Raw genomic sequence first — 20,254 nt, 5'->3', positions numbered from 1 at the left:
TTACAAGCCTTGTGCTTTTCTTCCAGTTGGATCCATTTTCCTTCTCTCTCTTTTATTTTTTTATTTTGGTTAAATGATATAGCATTTTTACTGGGCCCGTTCAGATGAAGATGATAATTTTGCTTAGAATTGAAGAAAATATTGATTTGAAATTATTTGAACAGGAAGAAGATGAAGGTGACTAATTGGCCCAATTTTTTTTTAATTTGTTCTTAAATAGTGCTCTTTTTCTACTATTTCTCAACTCAGATTTCAAAAATTTATTTGGTTATTGTAATTTAAGACATGAGATTCAGAAATTCTTTTTTTTTTTTGTTTTTGTTTTTTTGATGAGTTTTGAGTAATGTCTTACCATTTGCACTTGAGGATCTTCATTAATTAGAACTGTTTCTTTGTAATTAATTCCATGTGTGTTTTAGGATTACAAAAATAAATAAATAAAAATGAAAAGGAAAAGCAATAAACCGGTGAACCATCTGGTTGAACTTCACTGGTTAAATCTGTAAAACGAGAACCGATTCACGTACCAATTCGAGTTGAAAAACAGGGTAGTGTTTGTATCGCAACTTCTTGATGATTTGAAAGCCCCGTGATCACAGATGAAAAAGTTTTTCTAAATTATTTGGATCAGGTCCCAGTTGAACTTTGTCGTTGTTGCCCGGTTGTTTTGAAAGCTATCCTTCTGTCCCGATATCCAACATTATTATTGCCGTTCACATTTTGAATCACACGCACTCTCAATAGACGACACCGCTGCAAATGCTCAGGTGTCCTTGAAGATGTTCGAGAATACACAATCTGCGCTGCAAAATGCTGCCGTGTCAAATACTTCCTAGGCTTTGAGGATATTTTGAGAATACATGCTATGGAAGCCATCAGATGGATGAAATGTTTACTGACCAATACTAGCCAGTTCAACGGTCTCTCCCGGTCTCCCTCAAGTCTACTATTTCAGTCAGTTCAAGATATGAGCTTGGTTCAATGCCCACCAAGTGAGACTTAAGTCCCTTCTTGAGCTGCAGGTAAGCGAAAAAAATTTAAGAATAGTGCCAGAACACTCCTTTGATCTGGTAAAATTTATATATTTGCTAATCTCTAATATAAATCTATTTAGCCTTTTCCTCCCCTCCAATGTAGGATAGATTATATAACAGTTATCGTCGTCTTGATAAAAAAAAAAAAAAAAGCCAGTTCAAGATATGAGATTTTTTACCATCTTCGTGACCAGAAGTAAAAGGACAGACGCATTAAATGACAAAAAGGTTTTGATGGTGATGAGTCAGGAGTCTTGGAGGTCCTAGGTACGGGAGAAATTTATCAATCACGTAACGAATTTGCAGCAGGAAAAGTTAGCGTTTCTCGAGGATGACGGTGAGGAAGTGAGGATTGGCCACAGAAAATGAAGAAAAACAAAAAAGACTACTGTGAGATTCAGATTTTGTCTTGTACATCAAATTCAATGTGTTGTTTGGAGCTAACTAAAATGTATTCTATATTTACGCTCTGTTTAAAGTGGTTTACATAAATGAATCGTTGGGCTGGAAATTTTCAATAAACTCCGGCAGCAAACACCACCTAGAAAATAAAGAAAGTAAAACATGACAAAAAGAAAGTAAAACATGAAGGTTGACAAAAATATGAAGGAGAAAAAATAAAGAAAGTAAAGACCAAATCACCTTAAAAGAAAAGCAAAACATGACAAAAAGGAGGGGCAAAAGGGACCGACTCGAAAAATTAAGTTGGCAAAAATATACTTCCCGTTCTCTACAAGAAGGTTGATTTCCGTTGAAATCTCTGCACATAATCTCTTCCATAACTGCTAAAAAAAAAAAAACAAAATCAATAGAGAACCAAAAACAAAGAAGAAAGTGAGAGAGTGTGTGGGGGAATTCACTCGATCAGTAAAAAGGTTGAAAAAAATTATAGACATATTATAGTATTGGAAATAATCGAAAATAATAAAAAATATTACAGTATTGGGAATAATATTTGAAATGCCAATATTACAATGGAAATGCCAATATTTAAAGAATACACAGTATCATTTGTTTAATTTGATGTGAACGACATTTTAATCGGTGTAGCCTGAATTTTGTCTTTCGAATTTGATTTGAAATTTCTCTTTCGTCAGCGCAAAATTGTTGAAGCTTTTCCAACTGGTGTGTGGAATCTTTGCGGCGTACATTTCGTTTTTTAAGCAAATGTTTTCACATTTGCAATCTTGCAAGTTTGAAATTTAGTTGTTGTTGAAATGCTTGTAGGCGGGCATATTCCATAATGAAACTAAGTTAAAGACTAAGATTGACACCACAAGAAAGATGAAAGAGATAATAGGTTCTTGTTTTGGTTAACTAAAAAATACGAATGAGCATGCAAGAAATTGAATGAGGATTCTATGTTTGAAGGAGTTTTAATTGGGGTGTAATTGTTAAATTGCAATGGACTCTTAATTGGAGTGGGAAATGTGGGATGATGATTAGAAGATTTGTAAGAGTAGTTGTAGGATGAGTTAAGAGATAGTGGAAATATTTTAAATTTCAATTTGATAAACGTGGGATGATGATTAGAGGATTTGTAGGAGTGGTTGTAGGATGAGTTAAGAGATAGTTGGAATATTTTGAATGTCAATTTGATTGGTGATAGGGTTGATTACCAACTACTTTTTATGTATTAAAATAAATATAAAATTCTAGAAAAAAGATAAGAAATTTAGAAACTGTTGAGAGGGTTTTTGTTAAAACTCCTTCCTGAATACATTTATAGATATAGATATAGATTTTCATTTGTGCTTTAACCAAAACATATTATTGTCGATCTTGGACTAAGGTCAAAAGGAAGGCTAATGAGGATTTGGATTCCAGGGTCCAAATGGTGTGAGCGGTGAAAATCGAGTAGGGTGGATGTTGGCTGCAGCAGTCGCTGGTGATGAGGATGGTTTGAACGTGTCCAGCCAAACTTAGTTGCGTGGGGATAAGAAACTGATGGGGCTTCAGATCCGCTCCTCACTCTGCATGAGGATGGGGCTGCAATTCGATCGCTTCAGCAAGGGACCTCCACGTGGATTCCACCATCCCCCTAAACAACCGTCGCTTTTTAAATTAGTGGCACAACTGACTTCCGATTCAGCTGATGATTTTATGATTGCACACGGATCAAATTATTTTCATTGAACTTACAGTTTAATATTACACGGAAGATTAAATTCAATAAAAATAATTTGATCTGTAGTGTGCAGTCATAAAATCATCGACTGTGATTTGCGAGCTTTTTTTTTAAAAAATTTCTTTAAATTCAATCTGCAAATTCTCTAAAAGAGTCTAAGCTAACAAACTGATCTGTATTAATACTTACTAACTGCTGCAGGCAGCGAAACAAAAAATGAGATGAATGATTGGATGATCTTTGAAGAGCAGATATACCTAATCTAAGTTTTGACACATTGAAAAGCGTTTACGTGCATGTGAAAACCGATTCACGTCTTACAACTAGCTCTGCACCGTCGAGAATCCCGGCTAGCTCCCGTCCATTCGAGTCGATTACTTGTCCTCTTCTCTTCTCGGACGTGTTTTTTTTTTTTTTTTTCTTTTTCCAAACGATAAAAATTGCATTACTTGAAAACAGAAGAAACAAGGTTTGGAGCAAAGGCCCCTACATCCATTTTGGCTATACTACTCAGCCAACTTGGAAAAGACTCCTTCCAAGCAATCTCAGAAACTAATTTTAAGGCAAACTTTGCCAATTGATGGAATACATTATTATTCCCTTCTCTTTTGACAAACGAAAACAGGCAAGAACTGAAGTCCTTGCTGAGTGCCATAATATCAAAAAGGACAGCACCTGCTAAATGGTCATTCTCGGACGTGTTTGGCTACGTTTTTTCGTGGTTAGTTTGCAATCATGTTCAACCGCTAGGCATCCAATAGCTGACAATTTATCATACTCCAATTTGCTAAGCTCACATAAAACATGGCCAGAAATTAAAGATCCATTAAGCTTGAGGCATAGAAAATGGCCTCTGCGCGGACTATTGGGTGCTAAATTAATTTAAAAGCTGATGATTTTTTCGTTCCAAGTTCGGTCTCCTTCGATTTATGGGCTTTGAGCATGAAAGCTAGTCCGGAACTGCTCTTTCTTCTTTTTCTTTTTCTTTTTCCTGGAGTATATAGCTGTAAGACAGAAATTCTACCTCAAAACTTCGGATTAGGCTGTAGGTTTTTTTTACCTGCACATTTGTTACAGCTATAAAGTAAAAAAAAAAAAAAAATCTGAAAGCAGAAAAACTCTAACCGTGCGATGTGAATACGTAGAAAGTGTGCAACGACTAACAAGTGGAACAAAATATGTTTAGCTCTATGCTTCAGTTCAAGTTTTGGTCCGACAAAATTTCACACTGGAAAAGCCATCATGAGGCACCAACATTGTAACCACCCAGACATTAAAATCATCAAAGAAATTAATATTGGAAACCAAATTCGAAACTTCTACAAAAAAGTTTCGACTTCCAAATGAGATTGTCTAAGAAATTGAACTTACAATTGGTTAATAATATGAATGAACGGCCACGATGTTATACACGGAAGCTGTATCCATCTTGACTCTTTGAGAAATGAGATGTATAAACATGGCGGGGCCGGCTCGATCTTGATCTGAATTCTTGCCAATCTACTACTAGTGATATTTTGAAAGCGGCAGCAGATAAAGAAAATCTGGACGAAGAACTCCGGTCAATGTTAATCTAGGCGACCCATTAGGGTATTATTCTTCTGATCATCATTTGGTTCCAGTACTGGAAGAGAGTTGTTGTTATTTCCAGAGTCGGAATCTGCAGTGGGTGCTGAACCGGTGGTTCGCCTAATCCAAGGGAAGATGAGGAAGAGAAAGAAGATAACAAATACACTGATAGCTGTGAAAGCAATAATCTCGCCATGCATGAAGTACTGTCGGTCACCGGTGAAGTGAAGCTGAGTATCATCTCCTCCTCCTCCTATTTGTGGGCTGCAATTAGGAGGAAGACTGGCAGGTGATGATTGCAGGCTGCTTGCTTCCCAACTCCCTGTCAATGCTGCTTTCTCCATTTCTTGGATAGTTTTGGAGAGGACACTGTAGAATAGCTATGATAGGGTCACTGTCTATGGCTGAAAAAGAAATATGTGTACGCGACGTTTAGTTGGGACTCATGCGGACTTTTTATTCTCGTTTTATTTTTAATCTATATATCGTTTCCCTCACTTGTCTTTTTTCATTGTTCGTCTTGTACCTCTTTCCAATGCCAAGTTTTTTTTTTTTTTTTTCCCTAAACATTGTTATATTTATTGTTTGTGTCATATTTCGAAGTTTTTCATCTTTTTTTTTTCCTTCTTTTTTTGGAGGAAAAGTATCTGAAATGACGCCAAAAAGTAAGGAAGTAAATGAAGTAGCTGCAAACTCCCAAATCCTGAGAAGATTGAAAGCCATAGAAAATTCTTCAGTTTGGAAATACTACTGGCATTTCCCCTATCAGACCTCACAGGCCACAACTAAGACGGCAAACGAATCGAGCGGCTCGAGTCAAGCTCGAGTCGAGTTCGAGCTCAAACTCAGAATATTAAACTTGTTAGACTCGTGAGCTTGGGTATATATATATTTTTTTTTATTTTTTTATTTAATAATAAAATTACGTATATTATATATATATATTTTTATTTTTTATTTTCATAGTAAAATTACATATATATCCTTAATATTTTATTATTTATTAAGAAAATAATATTATTTTATTTTTTTTAAATAAAATAATTATTTTTTATTTTTTTTCGAGCTCGAGCTCGAAATTTGCCGGCTCGTCGAGCTCGAGCTCGAACTCGAGTTTGGTAAAATTTAGTCGAGACTCGGCTCGATTAGCTCAAAACTCAACTCGACTCGGCTCGATTAGCTCAAAACTCAACTCGACTCGGCTCGTTTGCAGCCCTAGCCACAACCTATCGAAGATCGGTCGTTAGACCATCAAAATTCAGAGGGGAAAAGAACAAATGGATTGATGATGATTTCCGTTTCGGGCTGCTTTTCAGTTTCTCATTTACGGGAGAAGCACCTAAACGTGGCTTCTTCACTTTTCTTTTTTTCATGAATAGTTTTAAATTTGGAACCTCTTACTCATGATCCTTTGTATTTTATCACCTAATCCAATCCTTTCTTTGACTTCTTCACTACTTAAATACTCATAAAACAAATTGGGCACTTCAACCATTATTGTCCCGATTGCGGAATATTGAGAAATAATGCAATCATTATTGAACGTTGAGTTTAGACATATCAATTGGTCAAATTTTATTTACATCAAATATATTTGGATAAGATTTAAATTAAACTCAAACCTACCCAAATTCAGATCCTGTAAAACAGTCATGGGTCTGGATAAAATCTAATTTTTAATGATCCAGATTCAAACCAAACCCTACCAAAACTCATGTATAAACAAAAAATTAAATATATATATATATCAGTAAATAATTTAATATATATTTAATAAAATATATGTATTAGTAAATTTATTAAATAATCTAATATTCTATATTTGGTACAAATCTTTTCAAGAAAAGGAGAAAAATAGAAGCAAACAAATGAAAGATTAAATATAGATGTAGATGAATCTCTGAAAATAAAGAGTTTTAGTTGATTGGTTCTTTTTTGAATTCATAATATTACATTCAACAACTTGAATGTTAATTTTATTATTTGAAAATAAACATTGGATGGTATTTATATTATTTTTGAACTGCATATATTGTCAAAATATTTTTACTTTTGTTGTTCAAAAAAATATCTATGAATACCAATTGGATACTAAAATCCATTAGGGTTTAGGTCTGAATCTAATTAAATTTAATGCATTTGGATCTAGATTAAAAGGATCCAAGCCACCCTGCCTCGTTGACTTGCCTAGCTGAGTCCTTTATACAAAAAAAAAAAAAAAAATCATAATTATCTTGAGGGGTTAAATAGATAAGATTCGAAGACCACAAGTTTCATTTCGCTGTATCTCAAGATGAAATGATCATTTTAAGTTTTTTTTTTTTATTATACTGCAACTCATTTATACGCTATCTATATTGTATTTACACATTAATATAATTCATTCACTTGTGAGGCCCTTCTACAAGTAGGAAGTCCCTTAGGTGCTGTTTAAATTCACTGCGCATATATGGAGCATGCAGTTTGCTACACAAACTCACAAGTTTGTTTTTGGGTCCCAATGTAGATTCCAAACCTATTATTTTTGAACTTAAATAATTTTTCTCTATCAAAAAGAAATTTGTAATTATTTTAAACCAAAAATAACTCTCATATTTTAACAAGTCTACCTCTTCCTTACCAGACTGTTTGAGAAAATGTCCATATTTTTCAATTTTATTTGAGTCCCACATAAATCCTATCCACTCTGTCCATTTGCCATCTCTAAGGAGCAATTGTGAAGATGAGACCCTAGGAAAGAAAATTAGGTGTCAACATAAATTAATTCAATTAATAAGAAATGATTATTTACTAAGAAAAAGTTATGTGTTCGCGACCGATGTGAAAGTTATGTCGATGAGTGATCTATAAAAATATCTACAAGCGGCTTATGTTTTAGAAGTATGTTCTAATCCGTGGTAATGATCCAAACTAAACTTGTCTTACCAAAAAAAAAGGCAGTAAATCACGTCAATGCAACTATTATCAAGCACGAATATTAAGATAACGTGTTACGCGTCGTTGCGTGGAACAAGGAGGACTTCATACACTAGAACGACGCCGTATACATTTCCAAATCCACGACCCCTTGCTTCGGTCCCGGGGTAAAAGAGGTGCCAGCAATCCCTACCATCCTCACCCCGAACTCATAAGCTAGACACGACGCCGTATTGATTTGTAAGTATTCCTTTCACGAAACTGGAATTTTGTTTTCCAATTACTGCTTTATAATTCTTCGCTTTTAGAAATAAGAACATAAAATTCAAGCACGTATGGAAATCTTAATTCAGTTCTGAGTTGATGATTATCATTGCTTATTGTTTATCCAGTACCCTTGGAACATCTCTTTCCGAAAAGTAAATTTTCTCGGAAGGATTGTTAAATAGGTGATTATGGCTTCTGTTTTCACCTTTTCTGTCTTTTTGTTTCTTCCTATATTCATAGTTGCCCTAGATTTTCTGTTATCCCTAATTTGTGGTTTCGGGTAAACTCGGTTTCCACTGGATTCAGCATTTTTTTGCCCCCCTTTTGTTAGCCAACCTAACTTTATGACATAAACCAGCTGAAGCTTTTCTCTCTCTATCTCTCTCTCTCTCTCTTTTTTTTTTTTTTAATTTATTGAATGTTTCTTGATAGGATATAGGATAGTAGGACAAGAGCTCTGGGCAGATCATGGCAGCACCAAATGAGGATAATCTGTCTTCTCATTCTCAGGTAACTATGGTCCATATTGAATTCTACTTTTAGTATGATGTTGCTAATGGATGTAATTCTTCCCCCATCTCTTGATTCGTTTAGATTTAATGGAATGGTCTGACTTCCTCATCAACTCTTTTAATGGTATTGTTTTGACACCTATTTCCTTCCTTCATTCCTGTGCTACATTCTCCCACCTTTTAAGTTATGACTAAGTGCTCGTTGATGACTTGATGGGGTTGTATGTATCCGTTTATGCATATTTGCTAGTGAAGACGTCTAAATCCGAGCTTGCGCAATATACATGCATTTAGCAGGAAATGTTGTTTTATGCGAACGAGATCCCATTACTTGTTTGTCCTTGCTCTATTTGCTCTTAGTTTTCCAATTAAATGCCTAGATATGCAAGATTTAGGTGATGTGATACTAATGGCTAGCTTGTTTTTGGTTGCATTGGCAGCTTTCATCTCAATTTTTTGGAGAACTTCTGGATTCTATTATTGTTGATGTTGCATCTGAATGTCACCGAATAGCAAGATTGGGACTTGATCGTAGTTTAGATGACGAGGAAGAAGAACTGAGGTTATCAGCACAGGCTCGAGCCCGGGTAGCAGACCCTAGTAGTAGTGGTGAAACGACTAGCAAATATGTGCTTGATATATTTGGACAAACACATCCTCCTGTAGCTAATGAAATATTTGATTGCATGAATTGTGGCCGATCAATTATGGCTGGACGTTTTGCTCCTCATCTGGAAAAGTGCATGGGAAAGGTAGTCCTTCAAGTTCTATTATGATCTCTTATCAAATCAATTCAAGCTAAATTCATTAATGTATTGATCTGGCCATCTTGTTTTGGTTGCCATATGTTTTCCAAGTTTTTATCTGTTTGACCTGGGTGGCTAGTTTTTAGTTTTCTATATTAATTCTTGAAATTATAGTCCATCTTAAAATGCACTTCATGGCTGCAGGGCAGAAAAGCACGTCTCAAGGCCACAAGAAGTAGCACTGCTGCACAGAACCGGTACTCACGAGGCAACCCTCTTTCCAACCATTCCCCTTCCTCAAATTCCAATAGCATGAACCGATTATCAAATGGAACCTCCCATGTGGCTGGTTACGAGTACTCAAATGGTACCATAGAAGAGCCATGACATGTTATTTGAAGAAAAAGCATACCAGCTGCAGCAGTTCAAATCAATGGCAACCAATTTATTGAATTGTGATGTACAGTATCACTTTTGGCTTGCTTTAAATTCCCCTTCAACGGCACAGCCCATAGAGAGGAGACGCTCATCATCCCCTTCCCTCCCTCCCTACCGTCCTCTTTCCTCATTGCTCAGCTGATGCAGTAATATTTGTAGGCCTATAGCCGTTCCTCTTAGGAATTTGAGGAATACTTCAAGAAACGGCTGGTTTTTGTCTTTCGACAAACCCCCACTGTCTAATTAACATATGGCAAGCCACTATATTTGATTGGAATGAGATATAAGCATCTACTTATAATGAGCATGTATTCCTCTCCTTCTAGCTGCTGCAGCTGATTTTGCTACTTTCTAGCTTTCGGGTGCGTCTCAGGTAGCTCTAAGAGGCGCTTAATACAATCCTATACTGTGTGTTTAGTTGAAGTCTTGAAGCTTGATTCGATCGTGTCGAAAACGCAAAAAAAACGCAAAAATTCCGTTGCCGGGACTCGAACCCGGGTCTTTCGGGTGAGAGCCGAATATCCTAACCATCTAGACTACAACGGATTGATGTGGAGTTGAAACACCGATAATTTAATGGAGGATATCGTGACTTGTAAACGCCCGGGCATAAAAATTCAAAAGCGAATGTCCCGTTAAAAGTTTATTGCGGTAAACCAGTGTCACATATTAACTTCTTGTTAAGAAAGATGGTTAACTATTATTTTTGTTTAGAGCTATTAAACGAACCGCGATGCACATGAGCTTGATTTTGCTATGCTAGCATAGGTTTGAGTTCGACTTATTCGTTTATTTAAACAAGTCAAGGTTAAACATCAAATTAGGCTCATTTTCGAAATGAATTAAACTAAACCCAGATAACAAATAGTTCATTTATGTTTATTTAGGCTCATTTATATATTTATTCAATTTAGTGTGTCTAATTTTTCTTAATAATTATGTAGAATTAGATTCTCTTGATTGTTTAGGATTTAGTCTTTAAAAAAAAAATTTTGGAACCGAACATCTTACATTTTGAGAAATTTTTCTCAATTAATAGGTTAATTAAATTGGTTAATTTTTTTAATATTGTATAAGATATTCAAACACATTTTAACTTTCTCAAGCTCAAAGTTGATTCATTTGTATCATACAGGTCGAAATTTTTTTAATAAGTCGAGTCTGAATACAATTTTTGACTTGTTGAATAATCCAGTCACACTCAAATTCGGCTTGACAACTTAATGCGCTGAGCTCAAAAGCCATTTAATATTGTATAAGATATTCAAACACATTTTAACTTTCTCAAGCTCAAACTTGATTCATTTGTATCATACAGGTCGAAATTTTTTTAATAAATCGAGTCTGAATACAATTTTTGACTTGTTGAATAATCCAGCCACACTCAAATTCGGCTTGACAACTTAATGAGCTGAGCTCAAAAGCCAAAAACTCGACTTGACGTGTTAACAACTCTACTTTTTGTTTGGTTTATCAATGATATGTTACATATTTGTCATTGACTTTGACAGCTAATATTTACCAATGTAACACATCACTGTTTCTAATGGAGTAACTTTCTTTTTCCTTGAAGGTTTCCTGGAACCAGACAGCGAGACGGCGGGTTAAAATTTATAAATTCACTTTGACAAAGGATGCCACCAAAAAATTGAGCAAAAGCGAAATAATGGATGTCCGATGTGCAGGGTCTGCTGTATAAATTTCTGACAGTCACACATAGCAACACCAAATTTGACAACTAGAGACTAGAATACAGTTGCATTCGACTGAAACCTTTTAGGGTGCGTTTGGTTTTATAGAATTAGAATTGAATTAGAATTGAAATTCTATAGAATTAGAATTCTATGAATTGGAATTCCAAGTCATTCCAATTCTTTCGTTTGGGAAATGCATAGAATTGATACGGAATTTATTTGGAATTCCAAATCCTTTGTTTGCATGAGAGAAGAATTCATTAGGAATTAGAATTGTTTTCATGAAACATTTACTTACATAAAATTTTTCTTTTTTTTCTTTTTTCTATATAATACTTTTTTTTCTTTATATTTAGCTAATTTTTACTAAAGATTTAAAAGTAAAAACCAATTTGCGCCTTTAATAATTTATTTTTTCCCACTCTTGTATCAATTTCTTTGGTGACCATTTCCAGACGTAGGTTGTGCTAAGCACAGCATTAGCGAGACATGTCAATCTGACTGCCTTCTTTTGTTCAACGTATGGTATAGATATTGGCATCCAACCAAAACTGGACCTCAACCCCGTAAAAGTAAATCCCCAATGACACTAGCATATTTCTTAAAACATGGTAGAATACCGGACAGTTAATTACTCACAAATTACCTGACCCAAGAAAATAGTGAAAAAGAAGACAAAATATACAAATTGACTTTTTTGGTGATAATCGAGTAGGGTAAAATTTATGACTCTACCGAATAAAGAACTGTGCACCACAAAATGAAAAAATGTAGAATAGATCTCAATCATGAAGACAAATTCCCGAGGCTTCTTGTTTTTGTAACACAATATGATAAATACACGACCGAACCTTTGTACTAATATTTACCAGCTTCTTTGGAGGAGATGTTGGAAAATACAAAACTTAAGACTGTCAGATGACCTATTCACACACAGTCAAGTACTTGCTAAATAGAATACAGGAAGAGCACTTATACAAAAGCTCCTTAATTTTGAGAAAGAATGCAAAGCAATTTAAAAAAAACCATTAGATCCCAAGAAATGCTATAAATTGTTCCCCACTTAACTATAATCATCCAAAGGGACTACGTGCAGAAATTATATTTTCTCTACTAATCTTTTTGATATGTTGCAGCAAATTTGTCAGGCAGACCTCTCCTCCTCCTACATGGAGATGCAAGCACCTTGGGGACAACTTCTGCGCTACCACCTTCACCAAAAGCCAAGTCTTCCTGCAGCCTGTGGAGAACTCCACCTTCATCAGCAAAAGCCTGTGGAGAATCTTCCAGCCACCAACAAAAGCTGAAACTTAATTAGTTTCTAGAAAACTATCAACATTTTTATATGGTTGTACGGAGTTATTGTCAGGTAGCCAAAGTTTGCTGCACTATTGGTTCTCTTGAATTCAGTACCACTTTCAATGAAGAAAACTGGTATAAATATCATGCTGCAAAACTACATCATATTGTAACTAGTGGGGTGGGTCATCAATTCCATCATTTCCAGTAACAATCCAGTAAAAATTCAGAATTCCGACCAAGAAATAAACCAAATTCTGGTGGAATTGAACCCAAAAATTTCTTATTTCTGATTCATTTAAACTTTTTCAGAAAATCCATCAGAGTGAAGCTAAAATACTACCACCAGCAATCCATATGAAGCAGTAGTATAATTTAGACAAATGATATATAATAGTAGTACAAGGGAAGATTCTATTGATCCTGGATTAATTTAAGGACCAAGTTTTTGTTTGTATGGAAGACAGCATCAGATATACTGAGCCAGAGAAACAGGTGCAAAGGAACTTCTTTTGTCATTAGACATCTGATGAACAAGACAAGAAATGAGCCAAACAAAACTAGAACGAGTCCACCTGAACAGAAATGGATATGAAAGATAAAATGGATATGGTTTCATTTCTGTCTTGTTATTCGGGATAGCTAATAAGTTCCCCTTCCCTGATTATTACCCTGATTACGCCACCAAGAAACAATTCATTGACTACCTAGAATCATATGCCACCCACTTTGATATCAACCCTCAATTCAATTAGTGAGAGGAAGCAACTTGGACTCAATTTAACTAACTGAATTCAAACCCACTCCAGTCACAATAGAACAAATTAGTGAGAGGAAGCAGAAACAAAAGCAGGCCTTCAATCATTAAGAAATGCACAACTTGACCAGAAAGGTTAAAATATCAATTATCAAGATAACTAACAGCAATCTGCAGCAGAGATAAGCAAAAAATAAGCCCATGGTCAAAAAACTTCAGAAGGTTTTCACCTCAAGCGAATTCCCTTCTTTACAGATTCTTTGGCATCATCTGCAGTAGTAAATACGAAAAGCAGCTTGGATCTCACAGTATTCAGAACATGGATTCGAGTAGGAAGGAAGGAGCAGGTAAATGATAAAAAGTGTAGTACTCACTATATATTCTGATATATGAAGCTATAAAATGGAGTTAAACAAAAACAATGGGAAATAGAAGAAGGCGGAGAAAAATACATCACTGAATGAAAGGCTTCCAGAATTAAAGCTTTTGTTCAAGACATATCTGTATCAAAATACGATTTAGAGGTGGAAGGATCCTTACTGAAGGAATATTGTGGCAGATTTTGTCGAAATCCTCTCCTCGAACCCTGTTCTGAAATTCTTCACGGATTGCCAACACTTTTTGAGTGAACCAATGAACCTCAATCCCTCGGGCCGGAATCATGGTTAATCTTTGACAGTAGTGAATCTCAAGACTAGAAAGATTTAGCCATAATGGCTCCTTTCTCTACCGTCCACTTCTCTAATACGATAATATTAGGGTTGCAGGTGGAAGTGATGGTGGAGAGCAGAGCACTAGCAGCTGAGGAAACACGGTGAGTTAGATAGGAAGAGAGGGGTGCCAATATCCTTGACCCAATTTTAATTTTTGATCCATACTAGATCCGCGTATGACCCGCTTAGTTGTGGAATTGGAATTAGAATTCTTTTGTTCCGGTAAAGAATTCAATTCATGGAATTAGGTTTCTATAGAATTCAGATTCAATTCTAATTCTGTGAGCGAAGCAGTATCCAAACAACAGATTTGGAATTTAGGACCCAATTCCAATTCTAAACCCCAATTCCATGGGGAACCAAACATACCCTTAGTGTAAACTGTCTACTATTGCATTTTCTCATTTGCTTGCAAAATCATCTCTTGAAATGTACTGCACAAGAAAAGGATAGAGAAAATCTGAAGGAGTAGATTTTCTCATTTACAGGGCACTTGAACATCTACCAGCCATGTACTTCACCTTTTACCTACATTGCAAGACAAAGCCAAAGGCTGAAATTCATGCATAATAGAAGAACGTAGAGATTAAAACATGATCATATTCCAAGATAAAATTGAAATAAGTAAAATGGCCTGCAAAATTCTCACCAGAAACCCTACCAATCTGTAAACGAAATACACATGTTCTGGGAGATTCTAGTTTTCAAGTTCTGCACTAGTTTCAAAAGCCATCATAGGCAATGGTAAAAATGGAGCTTTAGTTCTAAAGTCACAAATTCGGCAGGGGATATACATTCTACCATGCCTGTATACCTTAAAAAGCACTGGATGTTTCTTAAATTAATAGGACCAAATAAGAAGTTGTTTCAAGCACATAGCAAAATGTGCTGGGATCCACTGGCCTGTGATATCTGAAGCAGAGACACAAACAAGCATAAAAAAAAACTTCGAAAGCAAATGATGGAAATGTAATTAACTCTGAATTCTGAAACCGTAAATGGGATCCACAATCAAAATCTCTCAACTGAATTCTAGAAAGACGAGGACAACAGTTTGAGCCTGTACAATCCCATCTCCTGGCCCCCTTCACAACCAATCTCCGACCACCCAAGGAAAAGGGAGGCGGGGCGCCCGGGGGGGTGGTGGTGGGGGGAATAAAATGCTGAAAAGAGAAAATTCCTAATACTCATCTCTGAAAGTATGAAGAATGGAAGTCTTCGATTTGAATTCTTCTCCTACTTAAATTAGATAAACACAAATGCCTAACCTTCATAGATGGAAGCAAACAACTACTTCCTAGCTTATGCAGAGACTCCAAGATAATGGATCAATTCCTATTCTTTCAATTACACAAGAACACCACGTAATTTTCTTGAACTACGAAACAGGCAAACAGTACACATAGAACTTAAGATGATGCAGACATAGAATGCCAAAGCCAAGCACACCTTGTGAGTGATTATAGAAATAAATGTCTAATTTAAACTTCTTTATGAATTTGCTGACACATACCTTGGTCAGGGCAATCAGATTGGTAATGACCTGGCCGTCCACAAGAAAAACATTTGCCCCTGAAAACCCTCTTTGTATTTCTATTGCCATTGCCATCGAACAATGAGTCATCTGCTTGAGCCATCAGTTCTTTCATCTGACCAGCATCTCTCACCCTCTTTCTTACATTATCCAGGCTCAAACCATTCTCCATATCCAAAGTCATGTTTATATTCAACAATGTTAGAGTGTCCCCCCATGACTCTGGTAAACTGTCCAGCAAAACAAGAGATTGCATCTCATTAGGGACGTTGACACCAGCTATTTTCAGCTTATGTGCCATCAAGTCCATCTTTAAAATGTGATCCATAATCAGTGTATCATCTGACATATGATTGTTCATATACTTCTTGAGCAGAACCAACTTTTGAGCAGTGGAAGGAGAATTAAAGAATGCTTCAAGAGAATATAGAAGAGCTTTGGCAGTTGGATAGTCATGGAAGCTAAGGAAGACATCATCGTCCATTGCTCCAAGGATAAGGTGGCGACACGTGAAATCATCTGCATGCCACTTATCATAAAGCTGAGCATCAACCTCAGATGCAGCATCTGTAGGCTCAGAAGGTTTTAGGTCTTTGAGGACATATTCAACTTGGTTATCTTCGAGGACATCAAAAAGTTCTCTCTTCCACATAGAAAATCTTGATCCCTTGCAGTTAATTTTTAAATAGGTCTTCAATTGAGGATATATTATTTCAGATAGAGTTGCAGATGCACCAGGGATTGTGAAAATCTCTGAAGAAGAACTTTTCTGCTTGGACGAACCTGCATTGAGAGAGTGAGAATGCCAAATTTACAGCACCAAAAAATAAATAAATAAAACAACTTTAAGAGGTCATTGACTCCAAAATAGTTATATATCAGCAAAAAGAGGAAGGGCTAGGACTTCCAAAGGGGTGAAGACATCCACAATAACCTTACTATACAAGCTTAAGGAAGTTGGGTGATGCAGACAAGGAAATTCCCTGTTAACGAGCATGGACAAGTACAAAGAAAATTAAAGGGGGTTCATTTCGGCTGAATGTATCCAATCACAACAGGTTATCTAAATAATTTATTCCTTTATCTCTGGCTATATCAAGTGTATTCACAAGTTCAATTTTCAGGGAGTTAAACCATCTTCATCCAGTCCATCATATATAGGTTGGAAGCAATTAAGCACTTCAACTTTATCAAAAAAGCTACTAAAAGGACTAGATTAAGCAGCTCGACAAAGCCATATAAAAGTAAGAGAAACTCCACTAAATTGCACTGCATTCCGAGTCCAAAACCATTGCGCACTAAATCGACACCAAAGATAGAAATAGATTGCAAAGCCATTCTATTCATTCTCGAAAGAAATTTCATTTACATCATGAGTTAAGTAAGTTTTAAAACAAAATTGACAGTCATACCAAGATAAATTATATACCTTGCTCAGGGCAATCTGATTGGTGGTGCCCTCGTTTCCCACAATTATAACAACTACCCCTGAATTTGTTCTTCAACTTCTTCGCATTGTTTAACTTTTTCAACGATCTAACATCGCTAACCATCCTCAACCGCCGGCTCACACAATCAAAACTCAACTTTTCTGTGGAAGCTCCATCCAACCCGATTGCCAACCGTTCCACATCATCATCCCAATCATCCGGCAGGCTATTCAACAAAGCCACAGCCTGCATCTCATCAGGAATCTTGATCCCTGCATACTCGAGTTCTTTCGCCATAGCCCGCATCCTGAACACATGCTGATAAATGTGGGCGTCCGCGGCCATCCGGTGGTCCCTGTAGCGCCTTAGCAGGAGAATTCTGAAGGCTTTCAGCCTATTATCGAAGCGGTGGAGGAGGGCTTCCATGATGGATGAAGGGGTGGGGTAGTCGGAGAATTCAAGGAGGAGATCGTTGTCTAGAGTCCTGAGGATGAGAAGCTTGGCGGCGTCGTTTTTGTCGTGCCATTTGGGGTCCTCCCTGGTTGGGCTGAGGAGGTGGGGGAGTTGATGGTCGGTGAGGACGAAGGCGAGTTTGAGCTTCCAAATGAGGAAGTTGTTCCCCGTGGAGGACAACTTTTGGGTAGCTTTGAGTTCGGGGTATACGACGTCGGAGAGGTTGCCCATGATTAAGATTTAAATGTTACTCCGCCGCTCCCTCCGTTTGGGCTGTTTGAGGTTTTGAGGACGATGACGAGGGTTTTGGCGGTTTAAATTCTATTTTAAGGCTCTGTCCAAAAATCACGCCCTTTAACCTACAATGAAAAGGCATTAATTTCTCGCAAGCTTTGGAACCACGCCTCTAGAGTTTATTGCCAAAAAACTCACCTTCTAAAACATATACCCAAAGTAACATAATTTTAAAATTTATTACCTTTATGATCTTTTTTTTGCCACATAGGTTGTACATGTGTTAGAGTAAAGATAGAAATACACTCTATTTCTTTTTTACATCTAATATCTTTCCCAATTCTCTCTCTCCCATATTTTTTCATTTCATTATCTTTTCCTTGTCAAACATAATTTTGAGAAGTTAATATTTATATTAACAGTATCCAAAACTTCATTATCATCCTTGATAATATCAAGGTAAACAAACATTATTCTCTTATCTTTTCTATTATGTAGTTTTGGAACATTACTATGGCGTTCAAAAAATTTTTGAATATTAATTGTCTAACAAATGATTTCTCATACCATGTGTTTGATAAAATGTCTAGGAGAAAAACTACATAACAACATAGATTCATGCTCAATATGTTTGATTTCCACCACATACATGAGCATGTTCAGATATAATGCATCTCTATCACATGATCACATCTCTAGACTCTAAGCTTGCAATTTAAGCATAAAACATCCAAGCACGTTTTTTGGATTTTAGTTTTCTATTATTTTACTTCTAACTTGTGATACCTTTTTGTTTTTCTCATTCTCCATATGTGACTTGCAGTGATCAAATAGAGCTTACTATTCTGGAGATAGGATCAATGATGTGTCTGAACTTAGCATTATTGAAGTGCCTGAACACAGGATTAGTTGATTGTCTAATGACATTCGTATATTCATTCCATCTTTGCGAACATTTAAGGAAGCTTCAAGAGTGTTGGCTTAAATATTTCAAATTTGCTTGCAATTGGCAATGATTGTAAGACATTTTTCAATTGCAAATTTATTGTAATTACACTATGACTAAGTTTTTTTTTTAGTTCAAAATATATTGTTTTTTAGTTCTTTGCATAAGATATAGATGTTCAGAATTTCACTGCATTTTTAAAGTTTAATAAAAGCTTGTTTTTGTCATTTTTCCCTTTACAACATGACTTTTTTTCAAGTAGTGGGATGCCATTGCCTTTGATTACTTATATAATAATCTAGCAATTTTTAGTTTGCAATTGAAAATTTGAAAATTTTAGTTTTATTACATCTTGTAAAAGTTCTTTTCAACGAGTAGGAAGGATAATATAAACAAGTATGATACCCTTGAAGTTTTTGTATCTTTTTCTTGTTATTACTTACAATTTTTGTTGCAATTTTTGAAATTTTGAAATTTAATTTTTGAAAAAATATATGCAATAGGTTTGATACATTTCAAGAAAAATGTAGAGACTAATCATAGTAAGGTCAATAATGGTAGAATTTATTTTAAATAATTATAAGAAAATTATCAAAGTTATGCAATCTTCTTGTGCCTCTATGTTTTGAAAAAATTAAAAATTTTAGTTCATGCTGGAAACTATAAACTAGATCAAAACTTTCCTTTCTTGTTATCCAACGTAGAAATCAGGATAATTAGATGGCAATAATAACATCATTATGGGAATAAAGTTTAAAAGTTAATTATATTGAAAATATTTTTTAGAAAAAGTGTTATTTTAGCCAAAAAAAAACTCACGCCTCTATCGCTGAAGAGGAAACATGAAAGGTCGACTGGTAATTATTACTACCACTTAATAATAAGATCCGATTGCAATTCACCGCATTACTCCCTCTTAATGTTACCGCATTGATTCATACCAGTAGACACGTCTTTCTCGTTTTATTGCTCTCTCTCTCTCTCTCTCATATTTATGAACAGACGCCATCAATCATTCTCGATGAATAGGTAGTAGACAAGGAATTAAAATCACAAAATGTGTTTGTCTGCCCAACTATTTATCTTCCCTAAGATATGAAGAGTACTAGGAAGGCTTGATAATTTTCATACAGTTAAGAGGAAGAGAGAGGAAAGATGTCAAGTTAAGGTTTTAATAATTGTCAGTTATAATAGTTTTACTGTTTAAGAATTACTACTACTATTTTACTCCTATTAGGATTAGGAAATTTTTTGTGTCTTGTTTATTAATAGAAGGTGTTAAGACTTGTCTATCGGGGCGGTCTGGTTTATAAATACCCCCTCCCTTTTTTTATAACTGACGTTTAAGAAATTTGCTCTTAAGTACTTTTATCTGTCGTTTTATTATCCCCATGCAGCATTAATTATTTTTTCACAATTTTACCCTTTTATCTCTCTTTTCACAATTGGTGGGAGTTAGTTTGCATTGCTTTTGGCTTAGTAAAACAGTACCATTTAATACTCTAGTGAGAGAAAATATGGGTGAATTGGATAATTAATGAGGGTACAAAAGGAAAGTAGTGTATAGATTTAAACAATGAAAAA

General features: G+C 35.6%; 2 protein-coding genes and 1 non-coding gene across 18 annotated transcripts; 1 reads left to right on the top strand and 2 right to left on the bottom strand.

The window, feature by feature from the left end:
• Positions 1-7,720: 7,720 nt before the first annotated feature.
• LOC113730772 (SAGA-associated factor 11) lies at positions 7,721-9,917 on the top strand. Of its 4 annotated transcripts, XM_072079572.1 has the most exons (5): positions 7,721-7,887; positions 8,040-8,096; positions 8,354-8,424; positions 8,867-9,178; positions 9,377-9,917. In XM_072079572.1, exons 3-5 carry the CDS (start codon positions 8,383-8,385, stop codon positions 9,557-9,559), a joined length of 537 nt encoding a protein of 178 aa, XP_071935673.1. In that variant the 5' UTR covers positions 7,721-7,887; positions 8,040-8,096; positions 8,354-8,382; the 3' UTR covers positions 9,560-9,917. The 4 variants fall into 4 exon arrangements, with proteins under 4 accessions (XP_071935673.1, XP_027111505.1, XP_027111488.1 ...); XM_027255704.2 differs by lacking the exon at positions 8,040-8,096 and having other exon boundaries at positions 7,722-7,887; XM_027255687.2 differs by lacking the exon at positions 8,040-8,096 and having other exon boundaries at positions 7,722-7,887; positions 8,347-8,424.
• A 166-nt stretch (positions 9,918-10,083) lies between these two features.
• TRNAE-CUC (transfer RNA glutamic acid (anticodon CUC)) lies at positions 10,084-10,156 on the bottom strand. Its single transcript has one exon. It is a non-coding gene; the product is annotated as a tRNA-Glu (tRNA).
• A 1,909-nt stretch (positions 10,157-12,065) lies between these two features.
• LOC113730747 (uncharacterized) lies at positions 12,066-17,832 on the bottom strand. 13 transcript variants are annotated; one of them, XR_003458394.2, is made up of 5 exons: positions 17,037-17,832; positions 15,587-16,390; positions 13,901-14,601; positions 13,591-13,630; positions 12,066-12,587 (listed from the first exon to the last, which is right to left on the bottom strand). XR_003458394.2 is itself a non-coding variant. In XM_072079557.1 (3 exons), the coding sequence occupies exons 1-3, from the start codon at positions 17,719-17,721 to the stop codon at positions 14,591-14,593; spliced, it is 1,500 nt and encodes a 499-aa protein (XP_071935658.1). In that variant the 5' UTR covers positions 17,722-17,832; the 3' UTR covers positions 12,066-14,590. The 13 variants fall into 13 exon arrangements, 1 of the variants encoding a protein (XP_071935658.1); XR_011840349.1 differs by having other exon boundaries at positions 12,066-12,576; XR_003458397.2 differs by having other exon boundaries at positions 12,066-12,544.
• Between the last annotated feature and the right edge of the window lie 2,422 nt (positions 17,833-20,254).

The sequence above is a fragment of the Coffea arabica genome, chromosome 1c, assembly GCF_036785885.1.
Source record: "Coffea arabica cultivar ET-39 chromosome 1c, Coffea Arabica ET-39 HiFi, whole genome shotgun sequence".
NCBI lineage: Eukaryota > Viridiplantae > Streptophyta > Magnoliopsida > Gentianales > Rubiaceae > Coffea > Coffea arabica.
The sequence above is the reverse complement of the archived record's forward strand: the minus strand, read 5'-3'. Positions and strand labels throughout refer to the sequence as shown.